Below are 26,678 nucleotides of genomic sequence, written 5' to 3'. Positions count from 1 at the left end.
GCAAAAACGTACTAAATACGCCGAAAACATACTGGTTGGCAGCTCTGCTGTATGTATGAATCAAAGTTATGTGCGAAAGGATTCTGCAAGAAATTGTGTCATTGCTGAGAAATAAAATTAATAAAAAGCATGACATTCAAGTTGCTTGTCAGGTCCTTTACCGATACATATATTAATACTGTGTCCCACATGTGCTTATCCGTGCGGTGATTGTCAGGGTTAACGTTTTCAGCTTGGATTTCATGATTTAACAGAGGTAGGTTAGAGTAAAAGTAACAGATCTAGCCCAGGACGAAGGGGGGAAATCCCCCCTTGACATTTGTCAAAATAAATCTGTAACATGAATAGATCGTGCCATGACCTTTAATGACTTTGTGAAGAGTGGAAATTGTAGACAAACGCCTTGGCAAAGGGGGGAAGATCATTATTCTATGATATCAGGTTGGTAAGTTCTGTTTGCTACGCTGCTGCAAGGAAACACAAGATGTAGCATTTATAGATGGGTGACAGCTACATACAGGTTCTTAAGTACAACTCAGTCAGACCGCAGGTCCCTATGCTAATGAGCAAAAAGGCCAGATTCATCCAAATCATCTCGTGGCTGAATCCTCCTCCTTGCAAAATCTCGTGATTCTTGAGATTTTCTTTCTCTAAGAATTTACCTGTTTTAACCTCAAGTTAAATGAAATATTATTGCACTATCAGATAGAGTAAAAGTTACTCTTTCATATTGGTTAGTTATTTTGTATACAATATTTTGTTAAATAAGTAAATTTCTGGCCCGAAAATGTGCCTCAAAACTGAATTTTCTTCCCCTGTTTTCTTTTGCAAATTGTGCAAAACTTTTTATTTTGAGCCTCAATGATATCTCTATCACCATAAAGCTGAATTTCTGTACTTTCTCACAATGCCACTCTTGATATGCGGCACCTTTTAATCGGGTCAAGATCACACTTTTCCCACCAAGGTACAAGACAAGATTTCTGAAATTTTGTACTTGCATGAAATCCAGAGTTCTGATTGGCTGGATAAGGTTCACAGAACAACAGGCGCGGGGTATTTGAGGAGATTACCACATGGGAAGTGTGACCTTCCCACGAACCCAGGCACTGGGACCGTTGGAATTTGCCATTGTGTGGTCTCTTTGACCAATCAGAGTGCAGTATTCTTGTTTTCAAACTGCTTTATGTACTTGGCAAATGAAAAGTGTGATCTTGACCCGATTAAACCAATTCTTATTTTGAAACCTAGTATATCATTTCAAAGCATACATATTCAGCTTTATCATGATATAAAAATCATTTGGGCTCAAACAAAAATAAAGTGTGAAAATAGCAGCTTTTGTCAGGTGAAAATATTTTAGATCAAAATTTTAACCTTTATTACAAAATTTTTGAATAAATCCAAACACATGACCTGAAAGAATGATTCTTCCTCTTTACAATGGTACCAAATTCATGAAATTCGATGCACAATTAGAGCAGCAATGACCGAATGAAAAGAGGTGTTTTGGTCCGCATCAAGCTCATTAAATATGCAAAACATCTCAAGTCATGAATATCACTTGGATGAAAGAAGCCACTTTCTTGGGACCTGCAGTCTGACTGAACTGCTTCCATGACTTTTAGTAGTCACTATAGACAGGTGGCTGCTAAGTGAGAGATTGTCACTAAACACATGTGCAAGTGCACACTGATATGTCGTTATCAGATTGTCATCATCTCTAATAATCAGATACTGTAAATTCAACATTCTAAAAATCAAAACACACAACAGACTGCTTAGCCAATCCCTCACAAGTCAAATTTTGATGAAAGTAGTTATGCCAAACGTACCTTTCTCTTCAGCTGCTTCTTGGGGGTTCCCCCACCCTTCGAGACGACCACCATGTTATTGAAGTAGTCCATTTTTTCCTGCATTTCTTTCATGACTTCCTTCTTCATCCTGTCCCTTTCTTGGCTCAAGAGGGCCTCCTTCTCACCATCTGTCAATGCCGATGGAACCTGCGACTGAGTTTGAAAAAAAAAAATCCAGGGCCCATTACATGAAGCTTAGTGATTGATCGTAGGGTCGGCTTTTAAACTTGATCATACACAATAATCGATACAATCGATCGTATTATTCAATCCCATCCACGATCAATCGCAAAGCTTTATGTTTCGAGCCCCCTGATGTAAGTTTCTCCATTATGACAAGGTCATGTATCTTCAACCCTGGACCCCGTAACAAAAAGCTTTGCAATCGATAATAAGGCTGATATCTGTGATTGATCATACACAATAATCAATGCAATCAATCATAGGAATCAGCTCCACGATCAATCGCTAAGCTTTATGCTATGGGCCCCTGATGTAACTTTCTCCATTAAGACAGGGTTCGTGTATCTTCAACCCTGGACTCAGTAACATAAAGCTTTGTAATTGATCATAAGGCTGATTTTTACGACTAATCATAACCAATAATCAATGCAATCAATCATAGGAATCAGCCCCATGATCAATCACTGAGCTTTATGTTACAGGTCCCTGATATAAGTTTCTCCATTAAGACAAGGTCGTGTATCTTCAACCCTGGACCCCGTAACACAAAGTTTTGTTACTGATCATAAGGCTGATATCTATGATTGATCATACACAATAATCAATGCAATCAATCATAGGAATCAGCCCCATGATCAATTGCTGAGTTTTATGTTAAAGGGCTAAGGCTGATAAAGTGATATCACATTATACAGCTGCAAGGAATATCATACAGAAATTACAGATATTGCCTACCTAGAGTTTGAATATAAAATTTCATTTCCCCACCAGTTATATTTCTTCCCCAAGGGATAACATTTTGCCTGAAGCGTGCAGCGCTGAGGGAAAAATATTCTCCCGAGGGGGAAAATATAACTATGGATGGGAGTTGAAATTTTATTTATTAAAAAGATGGACCAGACAATTTTTGTTATATTATATAGTCTACATGTAGATTTGCCATCAGAGAATGCATTCAGCATTTGGCTTTATATAATATATATATATAATGCTTGCTGCAGCGCTGATCCATCTACGTTATAATAGAAAAAATGTTGGAAAATACAGCACGCGCATTCTTCATGCAATCGATGCATAAACACTAGCGTGTACATCTCGTAAACTAGCTGATTAGCGAACTTATAAGCAGCGAGTGACGTCACCTTTGTGAATATAATGCTGCAGTTTACAATACAACGCAGTTATATTCTCTTGAGGTGACGTCAAAACCTATAATATACTAAATGCGATCCTCGCAGCTATAGTCATGTGATGGCGTATTGACCTATCACTGATTCGAATATGATGAATTTAGAATCATAAAACTAATTTTGGACCTAAAGTTGAATCTAAAGTTGAAGTATACATTTGAATATGGAGAATAAACCTTATTGGTTAGCATTTCTATTCTTTAAAAAAGCTAAAACAGTATTTTAAAATAGGGGAATTCTGAGACTATATTTAACCCTAATAAGACGGGGGGGGCTGATTCAGCCCCCCTCAACATTTTTCGTGATAAATCTGCCGCGCAAAATTCTTTCATCTTTATGTAACATGCCCCCGTGGAGAGCATTTCACGAGTAGTAAGTGATTTTCACCAGAGTTCTGTTATAAGCTACCAAAATCCTTGCATCTGATTGGCTCAGAGCAAATTAGCCAGAGCAAATCACTGACCATTTGTTTCATGAAACCTTCTCCCAAGTATAGTTCTTCTGTACTTACTTCTTCTAATCTTTTCTTGAGAGTGTGGATCTCTCTTTTCATCCTCTGCATCAGGGCCTCGTCAGACAAGATCTCATTCATCACTGGCTTGTTCTTAATCGTTTTAGCCCGAGTCGCAAACTGCATTGGAAAGGGTGTGCGAGGGAAGCGTTGGTTATTACATTCATCTTCGAAGCAATGATGAAAAACCTAATGACCTGTTATTCATTTCAACTTAGGTTTTTTTTTTTTTTGCATACAACCTTCAAAACATGGTGGGGGGTAGGTATATTTGCCTTATTTTTACACATAACCCAAAGCATAATCCTATAAAATATGTACATCTGTCTCCCTATATGTGAAACCTCCTGATATAATCTTCATCCATTTTTCTAGTTCTTACAAAATATGTAATGCTTTGAAATAAGCATAACTTGAGCCAATTATGATGAAATAAAAGTAAGAATGGGGGAAAGTTAAGGTCGACAAACAAAACATTGATTAATTTATGAAACGGCCCAACTGTGTGATTTTACTTATTTTCTTCCTTTTACCAATAGAGGGCAGCACAAGAGATTTTACTTGGGACTGACCTGTAGGGTAGATTGTGTCTGTTCCAGTGAGGCTGCCGTGATAGTACAGATGATGGCCGTCTTGGCGTTCCCACCCAACGATGACGATAAGATCCTGGTGAGCTTGGAGTCCCTGAAAGGGACAAAGTCAGCTCCTGAGGCCAGACGATTGATGACCGTCCCCAGCACGAAGAGAGATTGGTTGATATTACAGGCTTCCTTGAGTCTTGCGCCTTCCGCCTTGGTTTCCGTCGCCCGCTCCGATCCGGCAAGGTCGACAAGGTTCTGAAAATTAGATGGGGATATGAGAAAGGAAACATTAATAATACTTTGCTCCATTAACAAGAACTAATTCTGCTCAGGGGCCGCAGAAGCGGGGGGTTTCCATTTTTTCCAAAAACGTAAAAATTACCATATGATTGTGATTTTTTGCATGGTCAGCGCCCCCCCCCCCCCCTTGCTGCTCAAGACAAATAAATCTCTTGGATTTACAGAAATTTCTTTGACTTGGGCAAAATTTGTCTTAGGAGAGGCAAATAAGACATGCTTTGCATGATATGTTCTGAAAAAATGATTTTGATTTGGCTGTTTGATTGACTTACGGAAGGTTGCAGCCTGAACTATTTTCCTGTTCATTTTCTATAAATGTATAAGACATATGGGGAAAGTGGTTAGGGTCATGCCAGAGAATCTCTAACTCTGTGGCTATGGGTAGCTGCTGACTCCTGTGTGAAAGGTAATATGCTTTTTACACTAGCAAAAATTTCCTTTTCCCCATACTATAGGTGGGGCTAAATTGCCATTCAGCTCCACCTATAGTACAGGTTAAGCTTAGTCCACTTTCTTTTTACACAGCGTTTTTGCAAGTGGGCTAACGTCATCTATAGTCAGGGTGCTACATAACTTTTTAGAAGCACTTGCCCACGTATAAATTTTTAAATAGTTGGAATATCCTTGCCCAAAAATCTATTTCACTTGCCCGAAATATCCTTGAAAAAAAGTTTTACCTATTCAAAAGAAAGCTTTTCGGTTTTATAAACCATTGACCTTTATCTCTCTTTTGGCATGAACTGATCTACCTTGTCATTGCATTTCTTTTTCCAAAGTGATTTTATCTTGCCTGCCATGACCAAAATTAGGGTAAATATTATATCGTATATCGACCCTAATTTTGGTCATTCTAATGTGATAATTTTTTTTTCTAACTTTTACTTGCCCTGGGCAATCGGGCAAGTGCTTATGTAGCACCCTGCCTATAGTACAGAATTATTTGGCCCTCCAAAATAGCAGGATTATCCAAGCAATTGCGGCACTAAGAGTGATAGTCCGGGGCTAAGATTGCTAGTGTAAAAAGAAACCTGGCCATACCAAGGACAGTGCTTGATTCATGCCTTAGGGGCAATGGAGCCAGCACTGTTGTCCAATCAGAAATAAGCACTCATTAATGGCTACCGGTCACTAGTCAGGGATTACTAAATTACATTTGAGATAAAGCACGCATTTCCTCAGACGGGGTCAGGCAGAAAATTTTGGCGTTTATGAAAAGGGAAAAAAATATCAGTATGGGGTTTAATAGCAATAGTATGGAGTTAAGAAAATCTGGTGTAAAAAGCATGTAAGTGAATGAGATAATTTAGGAGCTGATGGGTTAATGCTTACCAGATGGGCTACTTTGACTGCGCCATCACCTTCCTGTCTTCTCCCTCTTGATTCAATGATCTACACAAATAATAAACCCAAATGCCATTTAAAGTAACATTAGGGAGCTTTCACAATCACTAGACACTTTCTGAAAACAGCAGTGTCATCTTGGACTCTGGACAAATGACATCTTTGTAATTTTTCTTCAGCTCTGAAAACCATGAATTATGCAGATTTCTTGTCTTACCGTGCTTAAATCAGGCACCCTTTGCTTTGCCAAAGCGTGCATTCATAAATGGACTTTTCTTAGTGTAAGCGATGAAATATGCATAATTATAAAGACAATATCTGCATAGTCCATGGGTATGTATCATGGTACAATTGAAACCTCTTGAGAATATGGGCCTACATAATAATAATAATAATAATACATGAGATTTATTTAGCGCACTTTCCATCTTGATTAGATGCTCAAGGTGCTTCAGAGCAGAACAAAAACTATTTACATATAATACATGTCTGAACAATAAGTCAATGTCTATCAAAAAACACTCTTATACAGGTATGTTTTCAGGTTGCCCTTGAAGGGTTTTCAAATTGTGTGGGAGAGAATTCCACAGGCTAGGCCCTGCATGAGCAAAGGCCCGCTCCCCGCATGATTTCTTAGCAACTGGAATTTGTAGGAGATTAGATGATGAGGATCGTAAATTTCTTGAGGGTTGGTAATTATGCATCAAAGACCTATTGTAACTGGGGGAAGTTCCATTGACTATTATGTGTTTATTTTATTCATACATCAAAAGTTTCGTAGAACGGGTGATAATTAGTCAGTCGTTTATGCAAAATCCTTTAAAATGTGACAAAACAAACATAATTTTCCTCAAATTGGATAAAGATGTCATTTTGACTCACTAGTCTCTCACAATATTTCTGCTCAATCATTGAGTAAGTTTTGAAAAAAGCATTTGAAGTTAAGAACCAATTTAAACTAAATATAGATGGTCAGTTTCGGTCTGTTCAACCATTTGGCTACTGCACCAGGGCCGCGTCTAACAAAGATTTACAATTGATCCGATCAACCACAACTATGGAAAGCCAGCAACATCAACATCAAAAATGCATTTTTGTTCAAAATATTTTCTAGATGTGATGTATAATTATGCATTCATTGCTTTCTTCAATGTTCAGTGTGCTTCTCTTTGTTTACAAAGGACATCATGTAAATTTCCTGGACTCGGAAAAAAATGTATGATGTTGTTGGATTTCCATAGAGTTTAAGATGATCTAGGACCAATCTTGATCCAATCAATCATAACTCTATGGATATCCATCAGTGTAATAATTTTTTCTATGAGAAATTTACACAATGTCCTTTACAAAGAAAGAGAAGCATAGTGAATTTTCAAAAAAAAAACAATGAATGCATGAATATACATCATAGTAAGAAAATATTTTTGATATTTTGGATGGCCGTCCATAGTTGTGATTGATCAGATCAATCGCAACTCTTTGTAAGACGGGGCCCAGATCCATCGTAACTTTTTGTAAGATGGGGCTAAGAACTTACCATACAGAATATGGTGTGGGAACGACTGCTGTGTTCATTCATATTGGTTTGCCCTACGTGTCGCCTGGCATCTCCCAACCTCATGAATTTCAGGATTTGGCTGGAGCTTGTGCATACCTCTTCAGTAAGGTTACTGACGTAGACACGCTCCTGGTATAATAATAAAATGAATAATAATAGTTACATTTATATATTAATAATAATAGGAATTTGTATAGCGCCATCTATCTAGAAACAATCTAATCCGAGGCGCATTGTTATTATTATTATTATTATTACCCCGGCCTTAGCTCGAGCTGCCTTTCAGCGCTCATGCATTCAAGGAATCAATCCTGCCGGGTACCCATTCACCTCACCTGGGTTGAGTGCAGCACAGTGTGGATAAATTTCTTGCTGAAGGAAAACACGCCATGGCTAGGATTCAACCCTTGACTCTCTGTCTGAAAGGTGAGTGCCAGAACCACTAGACCTCGGTGCACCCACATATAGGGGCTATAGGGTTTCATACTTTTATTTCTAAGAGCTTTACATTGTAATTATTATTACCCCGGTCACAGGCTCCATCACTGTTCCACACATAAAGTGCCCCATCTCCACTCCCTGGGTAGTATCCTGGCCAGGCAACCGTTTCTCGGTGCACACATGCCAATCTAATTGCATTAATGGTACCCATTTAACACCTGGGTGGAGAGTGACAAACATGGATAAGTGCCTTGCCAAAGGACATTAGAATCGGGTGGGATTCGAACCCCCCACCCTTGGTTTAACCCTAGATCTAGGCCGGGGTACTTTGGGAGACCATATGGCCGGGAGTCTCGCAGGCGGAGGCCCCCCCTAGAAATCATGGCCGTCGATTGCGCGATCATGTCGAAAATTGGCATGCAGGTTGTCTGGGACCTAATCTACAAAACTGTATGGTAATTTATTTCATGCGAATTGCTACTAAATGATTACGCTAATTTATGCGTAATTAGTATGCAAATCATACTTTTCCTCCAACTCCCTAAAGAAAGCTCCAAATGTTGTAATTTTTTGGATAGAAACTCTTTGTGGTGTTCTTAACAAATGAATGTGAAATAAATTGGGATATCAGATCAATTTCTTATGTATTCTATTTTTTTTTGCAATTTCTTATGCATTTCTTTATTTTTCATTGTTTTTTATTAACTTTGTAGGGGACGCTTTTGAGATCGTAAAGAGCATAAAAAAAATCAATTGATACCAGCAAAACTAAAAATAATCATTCATTTATGATTTTTGGTTAAAAACACAATTTGCATTGAACACAATATCATGTTTTTGAGCAATTTTTGGTCTGACATACATTTAAAAAATGTTGCGTACTTTCAGATCCGCGTATCAGGTCGTCGTAAAATTGGTTTCAAAAGATTAAAGACTTGAAGTAAAATGTCGGCGAGCGGTGCGATCACAAAATTTCGCATGGCAAAAATATTGCGTGAGAACAGCCAGTACAGAAGCGCAGAAGCATAAGCTTCTGTTGGTTGACCTTAGCATATGAAAAGTTTATTGATTGGTTGATGATAAAATATTGGGCGTGTCAGATAAAATAGGAGACGTCCTTACAGAAAAAAAAAAAAAAACATAAATGAAAATTTAAAAAAATTTCAGAATACCGATTTGAGACAATTTTAGCGAGCTGTTATCTTGCTGAGTGTTACAAGAAAAGCTACAAGAATATTTAAGACAATTTTCAGAATACCACCCTGGGTTAATTTGCACCTGAGGAAAGGGGAAGGGAGAGGAAATTACCTCCCTGTCCCCATACCATACACCATACAAATTCATGACGCAAATCATTATCATCACTTACCCCATTTTCTCTGATGTTGAGTTGCTTCTTCTCACTGGTGTTGGAAAGGAGGTCCGTGATTGCCTCGTTGTACAGCTCCACGTAGCTCACCCGAAGCAAAAACTCCCTGTCTGGTGTATTTTCAATGGAGTCAAAGACCTCATTAATGGTACTGGGGATGATACCAGGTGAAAGACGCGACCCTTGCATCGTGAAGGTTTTCCCACTGCTCGTTTGTCCGTATGCAAATATTGTGCCTGTGAAGTCACAAGTAGTGACACCAACAATAATAATATTTCATTTCAATTTCTAATCCCAAACATTTTTTTTCAATTCAATTCAATTCAAATAAACATTTATTTTCTTCCATTTCATTACATTTGTCGTGAACATTAATTCCTACAAAAAATTAATTTGTTATGAAGAATATAAATATGTACATGTTGGGTTTAAAGAAGAAGGCGTATACCCTAAAAGCCGAGGCTTGTGGCGGGATACGCCTATAGATAATAATGAATAGACAAATAATTTCTTTGTAAACATTTTGTGAATGATAAAGATATTTTTTCTGTAAATAGTGTAATTACATTATTTTGTCATAGATGACTACAATTATCTGATTCAGTTTTAGTATAATTAATACTGAATTCGATGTACAAATATTGTGATTTATTCCCAATTCATATTTAAACTACAAATGCCATTATTTGGGGGAAAACCTCGATTAGCACTTTGCTATTATGTTAGCTACAATTACAAAATTTTCCTTTTGTGCGTGCGTGATGTACTATTTTATGTACTTGGCAGTGACATTCGGTAATTAATTCAATTCAATATTCGATGTTTGAAAAAAAAAATACATAACAAAGCTCTGCATACTATTACCCAGGCTACATGGATTACATCCTACCCACTTAATACACCTGGGTGGAGAGTGGCATATGTAGATAATTGAACTCATATACTCAATTGAAATCAATTAAAATCAAAGAAGCAATATTTAGGGTGCAGCGAATCTGTACTGTAATTCAATGAAGAACATACTAATGCAGTGGCAGCAGTGCACAATTAAAACAAAGGCTTATTATCTTATCTAAAAAAAAATTAAAAATGCACAATGAGCACAAAAATTTGTTTCTTCAGTAGCTAAGGAATGGTTTTTATCTTTTTTTCCCCTTAAAAACAATGTGTGATGACATTCCTCATTTCCTTTTATTTCGGTGTTACTAATTATTTGGGTATGGTAGTGGATTATATTACCGAACACTTTATGAATTCAATCATATCAAACGCATTATTCTCATAAAATTCACCGAACTTTCACCATAAATACACAAATACCTACAAAATATTAATTTGTAAAAATTTTGCCAAAATCATTTTTCTTTAAATGAAAATTACAATATAAGCTTCCAATCAGACCCCTCTTCGCATGTGAAATATTTTGGTCACTTGAAAAAGGTATCATATTAACAAACGTGTGTTTTCTATGGGAAAAATTGAGAAAACAACGAAATCACTGATGAGCTATTTTGACCATATTTTATCATTTTGAGAATATAAAGACTGAAAATGTGTTTTTGACCATTTTTCATCATCTTTCTATTCAAGATCCCTTTGGAAGGATGTTGCAAAGTTTTGAGCGTATATAATTATTTTCTGACGCGTATTATGCACGCGTTCGGTAATACAAAGTCAGTCGGTATAACAATCACTCACTATATCAAAATCGTTAAATAGTTGATCATGAATTACATCATTCTGTTATCATTTCCTCAATTTGCATGTGAAACCGGCCAGACTAAAGAAGATGGATACCAAAGAGATGTTAATTTGTTACAACAATATATCTTACCATCGTAGCCATCCATGGCTGATGCAATGATTGGATGTGCTATCTCTTCATAGACGTCAACGGTTGTCTCATTCTCATCAAACACACGATCTTCATACCAGAAAAAAAAGTGCATGGAACATCATTTCATTTTAAAGTGCAGGTACATGTATGTAATGAAAAAAGGGGGAAGTATCAATTATTATTAAAGGGAAAGGTTGCCCTGGCAAGGAGTTATTTTTCACAAAAGCAGAATAATTACAGAAAAAAAATATTTGTGAAGGTGTGACGAACAATCCATCGAAGAATTAAAGAAGAGTTAGAAATTTCTAAATATTTTCATTTCGAGACCATCCGCCAGCATAAGCCCATTGCCATGTAATATTAATTCCATGAATTCACCATTTTTAATGGTTCATGGGGAAGAAAAATATTGTTATTACAGAAGCAGGTAGGAAATGATGTGTCCTGTTAGAATACTTGAAGATTAATACCCTATCCCAAAGCTTTAAACAGGCTTTGAGCATAATTAGAACAATGAAAGGGGAAGTTCAACCTGATGAAAACTTTGTTTTAAAAATAGCAGAAAAAATAATTTAAAAATATTGGTGAAGGTTTGATGAAAATGCATTAAAGATTAAAAAGTGTATTAAAATTTTAAGTTTTTATTTGTGACGTCATTAACGAGCAGCTGCCCCATATATTATGTAATATAATGTCAATAAATTTCATTTTTTAATGGTTTGCGATGACTTATATTTTATTTGCTTTTTAGGAGTGGATGTAAAATAATTTGTGTGTGACATACTGAAGGTACAATAAAGACCATTTTCAATTTTCTGAGAAAATGACATTTCATTGATTTTTACCATACGATGTGTAGATAAGCTGCTCGCATATGAACTTTTTTATTCTTTGATGGATTTCCCTCAAACCTCAAGTCATTAAAGGGGAATCCAACCCAAATAAAAACTTGTTTTTATAAGAAAAATAAAATTCAGACAAGTTGATAGGTGAAAGTTTGAACAATATTGGACAAACAACAAGAAAGTTATGAATTTTTAAAAGTTGTAAATATTGGTAATCACTATACCCATGGAGACTTCAAATTGGCCGCATATGGGATGTCATAGTGATGTAAGGCAAGGACTACTCTTCCAAGTACTCCAATACATATTATGGCTAAAATGTCATTTTTCCCAAAAGTTTTATTTCAAATTATATTTTTCTTTCATGAGGACATTAAACAATATACTACCTGGGTTATATTTAGATTACTGCCCCAGGGGAATGGGTACTTAGCAGAAAACCACAAATCCCTGATAATAAAGTACATGGCCTATGGGAAAGTTGTCCTTGCCCCTTGTCATAATTTACTTACCCAGTTGCCAATTTGAAATGTACATACTATTAGTGATCTCAATTTTAAAGCAGCTATAACTTTCTTATTGTTTGTCCGATTTCTTTCAAACTTTCACCATTCTGTTTAATCTATTTTTCTCCTTCCCAACACAAAATTTTATGGCCAAGGCTGGATTCCCCTTTAAGTCAAACCTCTTTATTATTTTTTCTGCTATTTTTACAATAAACTTTTTTGTCAGGGTGAACTTCCCTTTAAATCAATCTAACGAAAAGAAAGTCTTGGTCATGTCATAGTCCTGACCTGCCATAAATGGAGATTATTACATAACACATTACGTGAACAGAACAATTGAAATTGAAAAAATAAATAAAAGTATAAAAAAAAACACTTTAAGGCTGTAATTTTTACCAAATGTATATGGCTTTCCCGTGGTCTTCCCCCTTGCATCGTATTGCTGGACGTTCTTGCCCTCGGCCTTCCAATAGTGAAGAGCGTCATTCTCTGTCTCTCTGTTCAGTAAACATATAAAGTCATCAAATTAGCAACAAAATTGAAAATGATAATAAAATTATAACGATAAGTTAAAGATTATCTTTGTAACAACAGGAAATGAAATGTTCACAGAATTGAACCAAACCTTACACAGAATTACGAAAACTTTAAATAAATGATATCTGTCATATGATTCATTCAAAAAATGTATAGAACAAGGTCTGAAAACCCCTTTATCAAAGCTAAAAACAGTCTTTGTACTATCTTTGACAATTCAAGAAGAATATATAGCCATTGCATGATGTTAAATCTATATTTCGTGATATTAGAACACTGAAAATCAAGTAGCCTTACATTGCACTTGAAGTGAAGCAAAATTGCTATCTTTATAATCACTAATAATAATTGGCTTTTATATAGCGCGATATCATTCTACAACTGCTCAAAGCACTTCAAAATTACATATAATACCCGATCACTGGATTCGTAGCTTTTTTTTTAGCAGCCTGTTAGGCACACACTTGCTAGAACCAACCACTTTGATGGTTGTTTCCTAAAGTTACCCAATTAGCACCGAGGTGAGAGACTTGGCAAAGTGTGGATTGACGCCTTGCCAAAGGAAGCTTGGCCATGGTGGGATTCGAATACACGACCCTCTGATTACGAGGCGAGAATCAGAACCGCTACACCACTATGCTTCCACAATCACTACCCCAGAGAGAGACCCTTCACACAACTTGACACAAGGTTTATGATGAATTGCAATATGAAACTTGAAAGAAGGATTCTGATTGGTTCCTGGTCAGAGTTGTGAACAAAGTAAGCATGGAACAATGATCTTGATAGGACATCACCATTTAACGATTGATTGCACACCATTGTGTAAAAGATCCAACTTTATGTAAACATACAACCATAAGCTGAGTATGCCTTAAAACTGTAAATATATGAAAATCAAGGTCCTTTACCTTTTGATGAACGGCCTTAGCCGAATGGCTACGTGAACATTATCCATAGTGTTCTTCTAATAAAATTCTCAACCTATACAACAACAAATAAAAAGAAAACAAAAAAGGGTCATCACTTTTTAATTACATTAAAATTACTTTTATGTTTATAAGAAACCATTTAGAAGATCATCTGAGGCATCTTTTTTTTTGCTCCTAATAATGCGGTTGTGCCATCTTCGTGATCACTGGAAACAAGGCAGTGCTACTTAAAGGGGCAGGCTACAGGAGTGACCATCCTGTGTATCATTAAAGGGAAATCCAGCCTTTGTCATAAAATGTTGTGTTGGAAAGGAGAAAAATAAATAAAACAGAATGGTGAAAGTCTGAAACTTGAAAGTAATCGGACAAGCAATAAGAAAGTTATGGCTGCTTTAAAATTGAGATCCCTAAGACTATGTAGATTTCAAATTGGCAACTGTGTAAGTAAATTATGACAAGGGGCAGGGACAACTTTCCCATAGGCCATGTACTTAATTATCAGGGATTTGTGGTTTTCTCCTAAGTACCCATTCCCCTGGGGCAGTAATATAAATATAACCCAGGCAAATAGTATATTCTTTCATGTCCTCATATAAGAAAAATATAATTTGAAGTAAAACTTTAGAACAAATGACATTTTAGCCATTTTATGTAATTGGAGAACATGGAAGAGTAGTCCTTGCTTTACATCACTATGACATCACATATGCGGCAAATTTGAAGTTTCCATGAGTAGGCCTATAGTGATTACCAATATTTACAACTTTTAAAAATTCCTAACTTTCTTATTGTTTGTCCGATATTGTTCAAACTTTCACCTATCAACTTGTCTGACTTTCTTTTTCTTCTAACAACAAGTTTTTATTTGGATTCCCCTTTAAAGAAGTGAAAAAAGAGAAAAGAAAAGGAGAAAGAAAAGTATTACAGAGATAAATGTGGTAATGTTACTCTAAATATTACATATTAGAAATGTCATTCATCTTGCTGATCATCAAAGTATTACCCGGTGATGCCCCTGGCTAGCAATATGGAGAGATTATGACAAAGGAACAACAGTAAATGGCAATAATACTTGAAACAAACATTATTCAATCACTTCACTTCATCCTGTTTCTACTCAATCCATCACTACTCGAGCCATATTCAGCTCATCTCATCTGGTTTACAGTCCTTTTCAGGACTGACTTCACTCACTTTCAATACCTCTAATTTCCTCTTTTCATCCTTTCTCGTCTTTCCACTTCAATTTTTCTACCTGTATTTCCTTTCCCTTCTTCATATTACACATGGTGAACCGGAAACAACCTCCACATTATTCAATCATATTGAGGAAAACAGTGGATTGCAAGGGTGGGGTTATCTCTGTGCTATTTTATATTTAATTATGACAGTAATATGATTATTTTTAATCAGGCTAAGTCACAGTTTAGAAGATGAAAGTGTAGTCTGACTCTGACTGCCTGACCACAATAGGGTGCAGTAATACAGGAAACAGTCAGGTCAAATGCTGGATTTTTAAAAACAAGTGGAATGCCTCTGGCAGTCCTGCCTGCATTATGCGAATTAATATTATACATTAGCAGTGCTGACTTTGAAAACAACTAAGGTGAATTATTGCGTCATTTTATATATATCTTGTCGCAGAGCAAGATTTTATTCCTTAAGAAATATAAAATTGATTGAAGAGTAATTAAATTATTAATGACTGGAATTTAAAAGAAGTATAGATAAATTTTGGCAAAGAAAGCACTTTGAGCTTCCATGACTCCTCACACAACTTGACACAAGCTTATCAAGTAATTGTTTTCAGAAATAATAATCCTAGTGTACCTACCATACCAGAGGCGACTGGGAGTTACAGGCTCGCACATTCATCCCATATCAGATGATGATTTATAAGTATTAAGTAGACTAATTAGCATCTCAAAACAATCTTAAATTATGTCCAAACTTACCATTAATTAATTTGGAAAATTTGGATGATGGAAACTTCTATTCCATTTTATTTGCCTTTCGGGAAAATGCGTCATTTATATTTCTTCTCAGAGAATGATAGTTCATTCCCAAAGATATACAGTATATTAAAATTGATTCTATAAAGTCATTACCCTCCTACAATTTCAAAACATGTCCTGATTGATCATTCGTTAATAACGTTAAAGTTTGGAAACTGACTATTCCAATCATTTACTTTTCCAACTTTGATACAAATATGCATCATTTATCTTTCCTTTCTTTTTTTTATTTATTTATTTATTTTATATTTTTTATGTATTTATTGATTTTTCAGTCATTTCAACAATATAAAACAAATCGGTCCACACCTCTCTCTCTCTGGGCATTGTGGCCACTCACACAACCATGCGAGGTTAGTTGTATAGTGAGTGATTGTATTACCGACTGGCCTTGTATTACCGAACGCGCGCATCATAGCATCAGAAAATAATTTAATACGCTAAAAATTTTGCAACATTCTTCCAAAGGGAACTTGAATAGAAAGATGATGAATAATGATCAAAAACACATTTTCAAAGTGTTAATATTCTAAAAATAACACATTTTCAAAGTGTTAATATTCTAAAAATAATAAAATATGGTGAAAATAGCTCATCAGTAACTTTGTTGTTTTCTCAACTTTTCCCATAGAAAACACACGTTCGGCAATACGATACCTTTTTCAAGTGACCAAAATATTTCACATGCGAAGAGGGGTCCGATTGGAAGCTAATATCGTAAAAAGGTAAAGGAAAAACGATTTCGGCAAAATTTTTACAAATTTATATTTTGTAGGTAATTGTGTATTTAGGGTGAAAGTTTGGTGAATTTTATGAGAATAATGTGTTTGATATGATTGAATTCATGAAAAGTGTTCGGTAATACGATCCACTACCATACTCCCTGGGTTAATCTGATTGATACACGTCTGACAAAACTCAAATACACACACACACACATCTCTCTCTCTGTTCTCTAGACTCATCCCTCCGCCACTCATCCTACGAACGAGGTTATAATATAACCGCTTGGTTCGGAGATCACCAACCATGCGCCGCGCCACCAACTCCGCTCCTCCGAGCTCCCCGGCTCGGCCTCACCCCAGCTCTGAGGCTGGGCTCAGGTTCAGCTCGGCCGCAAGCCGCGCAGCAGCGAGACTGGATTTCCGAAAATCAACATTAAGTCAAACTTTCTCAGCACTGATTCCTTGCTTATGAAAATCAAATTAGCCAGTATATCCGAAAATCTTATCATTTTACAATGGAAAGGAAATTCATACGGTACATACCTCAAACTAAGTGAAAACGCAGTTCAGGGAAGAAGCCGACAGGCGATAGTCTGCATCGCATCGTAATTCAAATTCAAATTATCCGCTAAACAAAAAAGTTCGTTGAACTCACATATATATACATCCGAGGATAAATACTATGGTATCTTCAAGGGGATTTTTTCCCCATGAACGAGTCCAATATATATTGCACTGTTCTATGTATGACACAGTTGATAGTACATGCGCGAATCAAAGTGGGGAGGGGGCATATGGCCCTGCATTGGGAAGCGGGGGTGCTGGGGGTGCTTCGTGTATTATTTACCATAGGCAGCACCCCCTGGAAATCTGGTAGGTATGATCGAATGACAGAAATGTATCTGGATCTGGATGTATACGATGCAGGGCCCTTCTGGGCATAAACGCATCGGGTACTTGACCTGGATTTTGCCGGGACCGGCAGGTGCAATACACCGGGTGAACACCCTACTCTTTGACGAATAGTGTATTGGTTTTAACGTGCATACATTGTAGGTTGTACCTCTCCTATACACGGGACCAACATTTGCGACTTGCGTCCTTTCCGATGGACGGAGTGTTTTCCAACTGTATTCACACCTGCACTGAATACAGTGGTGAGGCACGCTAACACACAACGCTATAGCATCAGACTTTTTTGTTAGACGCGTAATGAAAATGAACTTTCTGTAGGACCCCCCCCCCCTTTAGAATTTTCCAACACATTGCTTGAAATAGTGCTTAAATTGACCTTTTTCAGATCGGAATATCAAATATTTTCAGCTCGCGCTTCGCGCTCGCATTATTGGTTTTCATAATAAAGAAAATGTATTTAGAATGCCCTAAACACATGCCCCACATGCACACATGTTTATTCAGATACGCAGCATTTTTTATTATTTTTTTAAATTTAAAATCTGCTTAAATTATAAATTTCTTATCATATATTTTTCTTTCTAAGAATTAAGCTAAGATTTTATTGTCATATATATATTGATATTATATATATGTATATATCGCGCTCGCATTAATTGTTTATTTATATACCTATCCTATTCATGATTTGTATACATGTATTTGATTGGTATATGCGAGATCTTTTTTCACGGGAAAAGATTCTTTAACAGTTTATTTCTCTATTTCTTTTCCGAGTTTCAAGACTATAGAGTATCGTGACGGGATCATGCGGTAACCTGTAAGATACGATAGTCTTTATTATAATAATTATTATTATTATAAAAAACAAAATACAAATAAAATTAAATTAAAATTTAAGAAGAAAAAAAAAGAAAGAAGGAGAGGAACAATTTTAAAGGACACGTCGAAGAAAAGAAAGAAAATAATAGTAGGCCTAACGAGTTGGCGGTAATAGTCAAATATGACTGGTCGCCATTAATATCCAACAAACAACAACGATTACAAAGAGTGTCTAGAATCAGGGCTGTCGCTAAAGGGGTGGGGGTGTACTGAATGCGAAACTCCCCTAATACTCTGGATATCGCCGGTAAATCTGCGCAGCCGTCGGGGCAAAAAATGCGAAAAAGGAAAACTACAGAAAAACAAAAGGGAAAAATGAGAAAGAATGGGACGGTAGGCGAGGTTTTGAGATAAACCTGTAAAATTGTGGAAATACAAAATGCGAAGTTTGAGATGCTGTCCGTTTGGGAAAATAACTATTGTCTGTTATACAAGAGCAGCTAGGGGCTGTTGGACTGACGCCTGTCGGAAAAAAATAAACTGTTGGGTCGCGCAGGATTGTTCCAACTTCTAAATCTGCCCAAAATTTTCAGCTCGCGCTTCGCGCTCACATCTATCATTTCATAGGCGGAAATCCCAGGGGGGACGCACCCCCTAACTAAAATAGTAGGGGGACACAATATAAAATGCCCCCTACTATTTTTGTTCTTCATCAGCTTAGAAGGTTCCCTTCTGGGTCAGTGTTTCTTAAAAATAAGAAAAGAAAAAAAAACAGCTCGCAGTATGTTAACCGTAGGCTATATATCTCTATGTATGGTATGCACTCGTTTTAATTGTTTATTGAGAAGCAAAGCTTGTTCTTCATTGCAAAATGTTTTACAGCGTTCAGTTTTGATCAAGTTGGAATATCAACATTTTGTTGGGCATGATAACCCTTCGTTTTCATTATTATACAAGAAGTGCAAAGAATGTTCCGTATACAAATTCAGCTTGCACTTCGCGCTCGTAATAATTGTTTATTGAGAAACATAATTGTATTGATCTTCTTTTTTTTTTTAAGTTCTTGGAAAGTTCAGTTGTCAGGTCAGAATATTAAAACATTAGCTCGCACTCGCATTATTGTTTAGTATACCTTGCTTTGAATGTCTTAAAGGGATGGTCCAGGCTGAACGTATTTTATATCTAAATAAATAGAGTAAAATACACAAAGCAAAATGCTGAAATTTCATCAAAATCGGATAACAAATAACGAAGTTATTGAATTTTAAAGTTTATCAATATTTTGTGAAAACAGTTATATGCACATCGTCATGAATTTTTAGTAGGTGGGCTGATGATGTCACATCTCCATTTTCCCTCTACTTATGTTATTACATGAAATCATAAATGTTTCATGTTTTAATACACGTGTAAATGATGTGTCTCCATTATGATGAAATATGTTGCGGCAATAAATAACTAATGCACTTAATCAGTTGTCAATCCAATTGTTTTAGTTCTTGGTAGAAAATTTTTGAATAAACCTAATTTCCTATAATAAAATACAAAAGAACAAGTGGGGATATGATATCATCAGCCCACCTAATGAATATTCATAAAGACACGCCTAAAAAGTAAAACTGTTTCACCGGAATAATGCAAATCTTTAAAATTCAATAACTTTGTTATTTGTTATCCGATTTTGATCAAATTTTCAGCATTTTGCTTTGTGAATTTTACTCTATTTATTGAGATATAAATATTTCCATATATTTTAGCTCGCGATTAGTGCTCTAATACCATGTTCTTATTAAAAACAGAAACGGGCTTGAACTGTCCAGATTTTATGTCTGAATAAAAAAAGATCTTATTCTTGGTTACAAAGTATCAAATTTTCAGGTCGAGGTATCCAAAAATTTTCAGCTCGCGCTAACATTAATTGGTTGATTAGATACCCATACTATTTATGATTGTAAAAAGTGGTTAACCTGTCAAGTTTTTCAATCAGAATCTTTAAAAAAAATCAGATCGCGCTTCGCGCTCGCATTATTTGATTGGTGTCTTTGGTGAGATATATATTATATTCACGAGTCACTGCAAACTGTCGTTAGTAGGTGCCTTTTCAGCCGATCGGGGGAAATGTGAATGGAAATATTTTCCCGCCCCTCTCTAAGTGATGAAAGCTTGAACTGTCCCTTTGGTATGGCGAAAGAAAATGTGACTGATGAAAACAGATTTTTCATGACCAAGAGAAAAAGGAAAAAAAAAAGAAAAGAGAATTAAGAGAGAAGGGTAAAATATGGTAGTATTTTCTGAATATTATGTCAAAATCTATGATCGCAAAATTTGATTTTTGTAAAAAGAAAATGACAATTTTTTATCACACGCTTTGCTCACTCGCAACTTTTTATTAATTTTAAACGCCATATATTTAGCCAACTCAAAATTTTCGTCTCATCACGCAAGGATGAAAAATGTAAAACGCTTCTAAGCCTCATGGTCGTTGGTCGTCGGTAATCGGTACGATATCTGTCGGTAATCAAAGGCCTCCACACCCCGTACTGGAAAAAGGCCTATGTATATATAGCGACGCCCCCTGCTTAGAATGTACAATTTTCAGCTTGCGCCTCGCGCACACATTATTAAAATTTTGATTGTTGAAATATGGATTATTTTCATGGGTACGATCAGGCCAGAACGTATATTAGAAATTCTGCTCGTGATTCGCGCTCGCAGCAATTATTTAATTACATACACATCTTGTTCTCGAACACATGCAAACATTGCTCAGAATGTTCAGTTTTCAGGACAAAATATACATGAAAAAAAAATGCTCGCACTTTTCAATTAGGGCCTAGGGCTTATATGAATTTATTTACCTGTGTTTTGTAAGAGTAAAGCTAAGAAGTGACTGTCATATAGGACTACCCGTTCAAAGAAGCAAACAAAACTCAACTTTGAGCGGCCGATCGGGGAAAATACGGGTAATTTTTTTGTCGCCCTCCCCCTTATTGGCAATATCTGGATCCGCCCCTGCGCCATATTCTCTTCCCTCTCCAAAAAATGGGGAGATACAGGGGCGGATCCAGCTTTCGCCAATATTCACCCATATTTTCCCCTATCGGCAGCTCAAAGTTGATTTTTGTTTATTTGAAGGGGTATAGTCCTAACACTCACTTTTTAGCTTTATCATGTTTATTCTAATAAACAACATAGAATCTCATATAAGTCCTAATCGATAGTGCGAGCGCGAAGCGCGAGCTAAATTTTTTTGAAATTTCATGCATTTTGTCCTGAAAATTGAACACTCTGAGCTTCGTGATCCTGAAAAAGATTCATATTTAAATAAAAAATTACTGCGACATTTTTACGTTCTGGCCTGATCAAAATGGGATCTGTTAAGGACTGTTTGCAGTTACTGTACCCCTGAAACCGATACATATTTTAACATAGGCGGATCCAGGGGGGGGGGGCCGGCCCCCCCCCCCCCCTATTGGCGGAGCAAAAAAAAAAGGGGGGAAAGAAAGAAAAAGAAGGGAAAAGAGAGGAGAAAAAAAGGAGAAACATAAGAGGAGTAAGACGAGTGAATAAAATAAGATGAGGGTAAGACTTGGAAAATAATAAAAAAATCTTTCATGTCGGGATATAAAATTTTCGCTCGCGCTTCGCGCTCGAATTGCCTTTTAGGTGATTTACATATATTGCTCAATATGGAGCTTAAAATATCAAATTTTAAAGTCAATATACAAAACATATTTCAGCTCGGAAATTGAACTTTCATTATTTTGTTTGATTTTTTTTAAATTGCTCTGTAAAAATTTCTGTTTTATGGTCTGAATGTTAACATTTTCTGTTTGCGTTGCGCACTCGCAAAATTTGATTTGTCAGGTACCTATAATTTTCCTGTATTCTATAAAGTTATCAAAATACCCCTATTCAGGTCAGATTGTCAAAATGTATAAGCTAGCGCTGCACGCTCGCATTTTGACTGGTGAGTTATGTATATCTCAATATTAATTCTAGAACAAACTACTTAAAATCCCCATTTGATGGCAATTACTCATCCTTTTCATGATTTACAAAGCTCGCGCTTCGCTTTCGCATCAATTGTTTAGTTATATACTTATCCTTTTCACGATTACAAAACGTGCTTAGAATTTCCATTCTTCAGGTAGAAATATCAAAATTTTAAGCTCGCGCTTCGCGCTCGCATTATTTGATAGTTGAAATATGTAACGTCTTCATGACTAAGAAGCTGCCGTTAACAGATCCTTTTTTATCAGATCAAAACGCATATTACAAATTTCTGCTCGTGCTTCGCGCTCGCACTTTTTAAATAAGACTTATGATATTATTGTAAAGTGGATAAAGATCGCAAAGGATAAATGATGCGAACGCAAAGCTTAGTTATTGTTATTTTGACCTCGGACCGAGACGTTGTATTTTAATTGTCATCGTATGAAAATAACTTTATTTTCCTATTCCTCTTCCTAAGCGCTAAATGAAACTTGTCGATATTCCATTCTGAAAAAAAAACTGATACAATTCATGTTGCAATTATTAGGAATTTATAAAAATTTTATTATCTTATCTATTAATCTAATAAGCCTATGAGAGCACGAAATTATAAGGTCGGAAAACTGGACATTTTAAGCATTTTGTAACCATGAAGAGGATGCCGGCATGGGCTAATATATTTTTAACAATAATTCGAGCGCAATTCAAAGGCCGAAATTTTTGACATAGCCTACAGCAATAAAAAGGGGATTTTTGAGTTTGTTAGAATCAATCCTTTTCCGGTCTGATTGTCAAAACGTATCAGCTGGCGCATTTTGATTGGCGAGTTTGAGTTATCACTAATCAAAATGCGAGCGCGCAGCGCTAACTGATATGTTTTGTCATCAGACCTACCCATGGGCGGAAATCCCAGGGGGGACAGGGGGGACGTGTCCCCCCTACCCAAAATAGTAGGGGGGACACAATATCAAATGTCCCCCCTACTATTTTTGGTATTTTACGATGGAGAAAAATGCATCATTCACATTCGAAATAATACATGTATTTTGGACTAAATGACCTTACATTTTGGGTGAAAACCTTCGTTTTTTTTTTTTTTTTGGGGGGGGGGGGCTTGTCAAATTTTCCAGAGTGACTAAAATAAGATGAGGGGAAGACTTGGAAAATAAAAAGAATCTTTCATGTCACTATATGAAATTTTCGCTCGCGCTTCGCGCTCGCATTGCCTGTCAGGTGATTTTTCAATATGGAGTTTAAATATCAAGTTTGGAAGTCAATATACATTACACATTTCGGAAATCGAACTTTCATTATTTTGTGTGATTTACAAACTGATTTTTAAAAAGTGCTCTGTAAAAGTGAGAGCTTCATGGTCTGAATATTGACATTTTCTGCTCGCACTGAGCGCTCGCAAATTTCGATTTATTAAGTACCTATTATTTTTGTGTATTCCATTTAGTTTGAAAAATCAAGTCTGATAGTCAAAACGTATCAGATAGCGCTGGCTACTCGCTCGCATTTAATCGGCGATTTATGTATGTCTCAATATTGATTTTCATGACAGTTTATCAAAGATTTTGGCTCGCGATTTGCGCTCGCATTAATGGTTAAAAAATATTTTGACCGATGCATTCTATTTATAATCACAAAATTGCTTGAAATGTCCAGCCTTCAGGCCATAATATCATCAGATTTCTCGCCCTCATTAGGCATTAATAAATAAGATATTAATAATTTAACGATTAAATTGTCCCTTTTGTTTCATCTCGCACCTAGCAAGAGGAATAGGGAGATAGTCATCATTTTCATATGACATGTCCCAAGGATGTCCCGGTCCTATGTCAAAACTCAAATAACAATGAAAAATGTCAGCTCTTTATTAAGTGCGATCCATATCAACCTCACAATTTTCCTACAAAGTGCTTGAAATATATATAGCTGAGATGGACTCTTTTTCAGATTTTTCATGATAAAAGAGGTGTAGAATGCCTAGATTCTAGGTCTAAATCTGAAACACGCGCATGTTTATTCAGATATTCAACTTGTTCTATATTTAAATCATTATCCAGTTTCAGATCACAATATCAATGAATAGAGTGTCTCGTTCTTAGGTCTAAATCTCAAAATAGTTCCGCTCGCGCTTCGCGTTCGCATCAATTGTTTAGTTTTATACCTATTACATGTTTCAGTTACAAAAAGTGCTTAGAATTTCCATTCTTTAGGCAAAAATTTAAGCTCGCGCTTCGCGCTCGCATTATTTGATTGTTGAAATATGTAACGTATTCATATAGCTAACCTTTTCCATCAGTAAACATCTGCTCGCACTTCGCGTTCGAAGTAATTATTTAGTTGCATATACATCTTTTTCAGGATAACAAACATTGCCCAGAATGTTCAAATTTTAGGAAAAATACATAAAATTCCCCCCCAAAAAAAAAAAAATTTGCTCGCGCTTCGCGCTCGCATTATAGATAAGGATTATGATATTATATATTTATGTTGAATTATAAGAATAAAGCTAAAAAGTGGCCATGAGGACTACTCCTTCAATGAAACAAACAAAAATCATCTTCGAGCGGCCGATCGGGGATTAACATACGGCTGAAAAAAAAAATTCGCCCCCCCCCCCCATTGGCGAAGGCTGGATCCGCCCCTGTTGTCCCCCCTACCTTTCGGGACAGATTTCCGCCCATGGACCTACCTGAAACCGGTACCTGAAAAAGGTATATTTGAACTGTATGGATAACACGAAGAGCATAGGCGCCTAGCAAGAGCGCACTGGTAGCGCGAGCTGAAAATGTTGATGTTCAGACCATAAGACAGACATTTTACAGAATATTTCTTAAAAATCAATGTTAATCAAACAAAATAATGAAAGCTCGGTTATTTTTGCTCCGCCATGGGGGGGGGGGGGGGGAGCGGGCGGGGGGGCCCCTCGGCCCCCTGGATCCGCCCATGAGATATCCCCCATCCCCTGTATGGTGGTTTTCATGCCTTTCTTTTCCTTTTCCCATGCAGGCCAGTTTGACCGGCCGCGCCCAATTAATTAAGACCCCGCCCATTGGCCGTTTTGGTTTCCCTTTTTTATTCAGTTAGCTGGAGCAGTGTTGGTAGAATGGTATATTAAAGTCAGGGGTTCTTAGTGTTTCAAAGTAACAACGGGTGAACCAATAATTTTATAATGGTCTATTTCTATTCGATGGGCAAGCCATGCACGACCAAGAACCTTTAAATTTTCTGAGAAAATCCCGCCATTAAAAAAAAATCTTTTGTTGGTAAACAGACAGTAAGATCGCACGACTGCCGCGCCGCTGCTCGCATTACATGGCACTTCGAGTCACGCGCCGCCTGCATTGACGGTCAAAGTTGAAGTTCGTTCGTGTACGCATGGAGCTATAGCTCTATGGTGTACGTATGGTACGTAAACAATTCATGGTTCACCTCGGTACCGGTTCATTGACGAAATTGCTACATTATGGACTGGATCAATACACATTGCTAGCTGGGATTGAACACTAGCCTTTAGTTTTAATTGACTTGGCATGGATGTGTGCATCGGCCAACCTGAATTGGGCTAACCTGCTTGTATTTCTGCTGTGACTAGTCTAAAGCCAAAGGACCTTCCTTAGTTTCATTCAAACTGAAAAAAGTAAACTCCAAAGAGAGCCTGGGCTGGGCAGGAAGATTTAAGCTTGGTGCCGGTGGTTTGAGAAAACAAAACAGGATGGAGCTCGACTGGATACAAATATTTGTGATAAGTGTGTTACTGGGACTAATACTCTTGTACGAGTTAAGTAACACATTCAAGTACTATGCTAAAATGACTCTGTACTACACATTGCTGCAAATTGAGGCATTTATTGTTGTCCTATTGTCACTTCCCAGGCCTCGAGATCCGTTGAATCATCGGTAAGAATGTCTCTTGTGAAACTGAAAGGGGAGGATATGAAGAAGGGGAGATTAGGGGAAGGGAGGAGGAACAGAAGAGAATGGAAGGGTGGTAAGCCCCAGGCATTAGTATAGTGAGTGATTGTATTACCGAACGGCCTTGTATTACCGAACGCGCGCATCGTACGTGTCAGAAAATAATTTCATACGTTCAAAACTTTGCAACATCCTTCCAAAGGGAACTTGAATAGAAAGATGATGAAAAATGGTCAAAACACATTTTCAAAGTTATGATATTCTAAAAATATTAAAATATGGTCAAAATAGCTC

The 26,678-nt window shown here is 36.7% G+C and overlaps 1 protein-coding gene across 5 annotated transcripts in view; it reads right to left on the bottom strand.

The window, feature by feature from the left end:
* The window catches only part of LOC129277676 (uncharacterized), a 63,003-nt gene extending 45,495 nt beyond the window's left edge, over nt 1-17,508 (bottom strand). For 3 of the 5 annotated variants that reach the window (XM_064110716.1, XM_064110718.1, XM_064110720.1), the window contains exons 1-10: nt 17,271-17,508; nt 13,967-14,039; nt 12,915-13,015; nt 11,165-11,254; nt 9,331-9,566; nt 7,500-7,649; nt 5,951-6,010; nt 4,313-4,576; nt 3,741-3,860; nt 1,836-2,009 (exon numbers count right to left, since the gene is read on the bottom strand). In XM_064110716.1, coding sequence (XP_063966786.1) covers nt 1,836-2,009; nt 3,741-3,860; nt 4,313-4,576; nt 5,951-6,010; nt 7,500-7,649; nt 9,331-9,566; nt 11,165-11,254; nt 12,915-13,015; nt 13,967-14,013 — 1,242 coding nt within the window. In that variant the 5' untranslated portion in view covers nt 14,014-14,039; nt 17,271-17,508. The remainder of the gene's footprint in view (nt 1-1,835; nt 2,010-3,740; nt 3,861-4,312; nt 4,577-5,950; nt 6,011-7,499; nt 7,650-9,330; nt 9,567-11,164; nt 11,255-12,914; nt 13,016-13,966; nt 14,040-17,270) is intronic. The other 2 variants (XM_064110719.1, XM_064110717.1) reach the window with 2 other exon arrangements.
* Nucleotides 17,509-26,678: the final 9,170 nt, after the last annotated feature.

Source organism: Lytechinus pictus, chromosome 15, assembly GCF_037042905.1.
Source record: "Lytechinus pictus isolate F3 Inbred chromosome 15, Lp3.0, whole genome shotgun sequence".
NCBI lineage: Eukaryota > Metazoa > Echinodermata > Echinoidea > Temnopleuroida > Toxopneustidae > Lytechinus > Lytechinus pictus.
The sequence above is the reverse complement of the archived record's forward strand: the minus strand, read 5'-3'. Positions and strand labels throughout refer to the sequence as shown.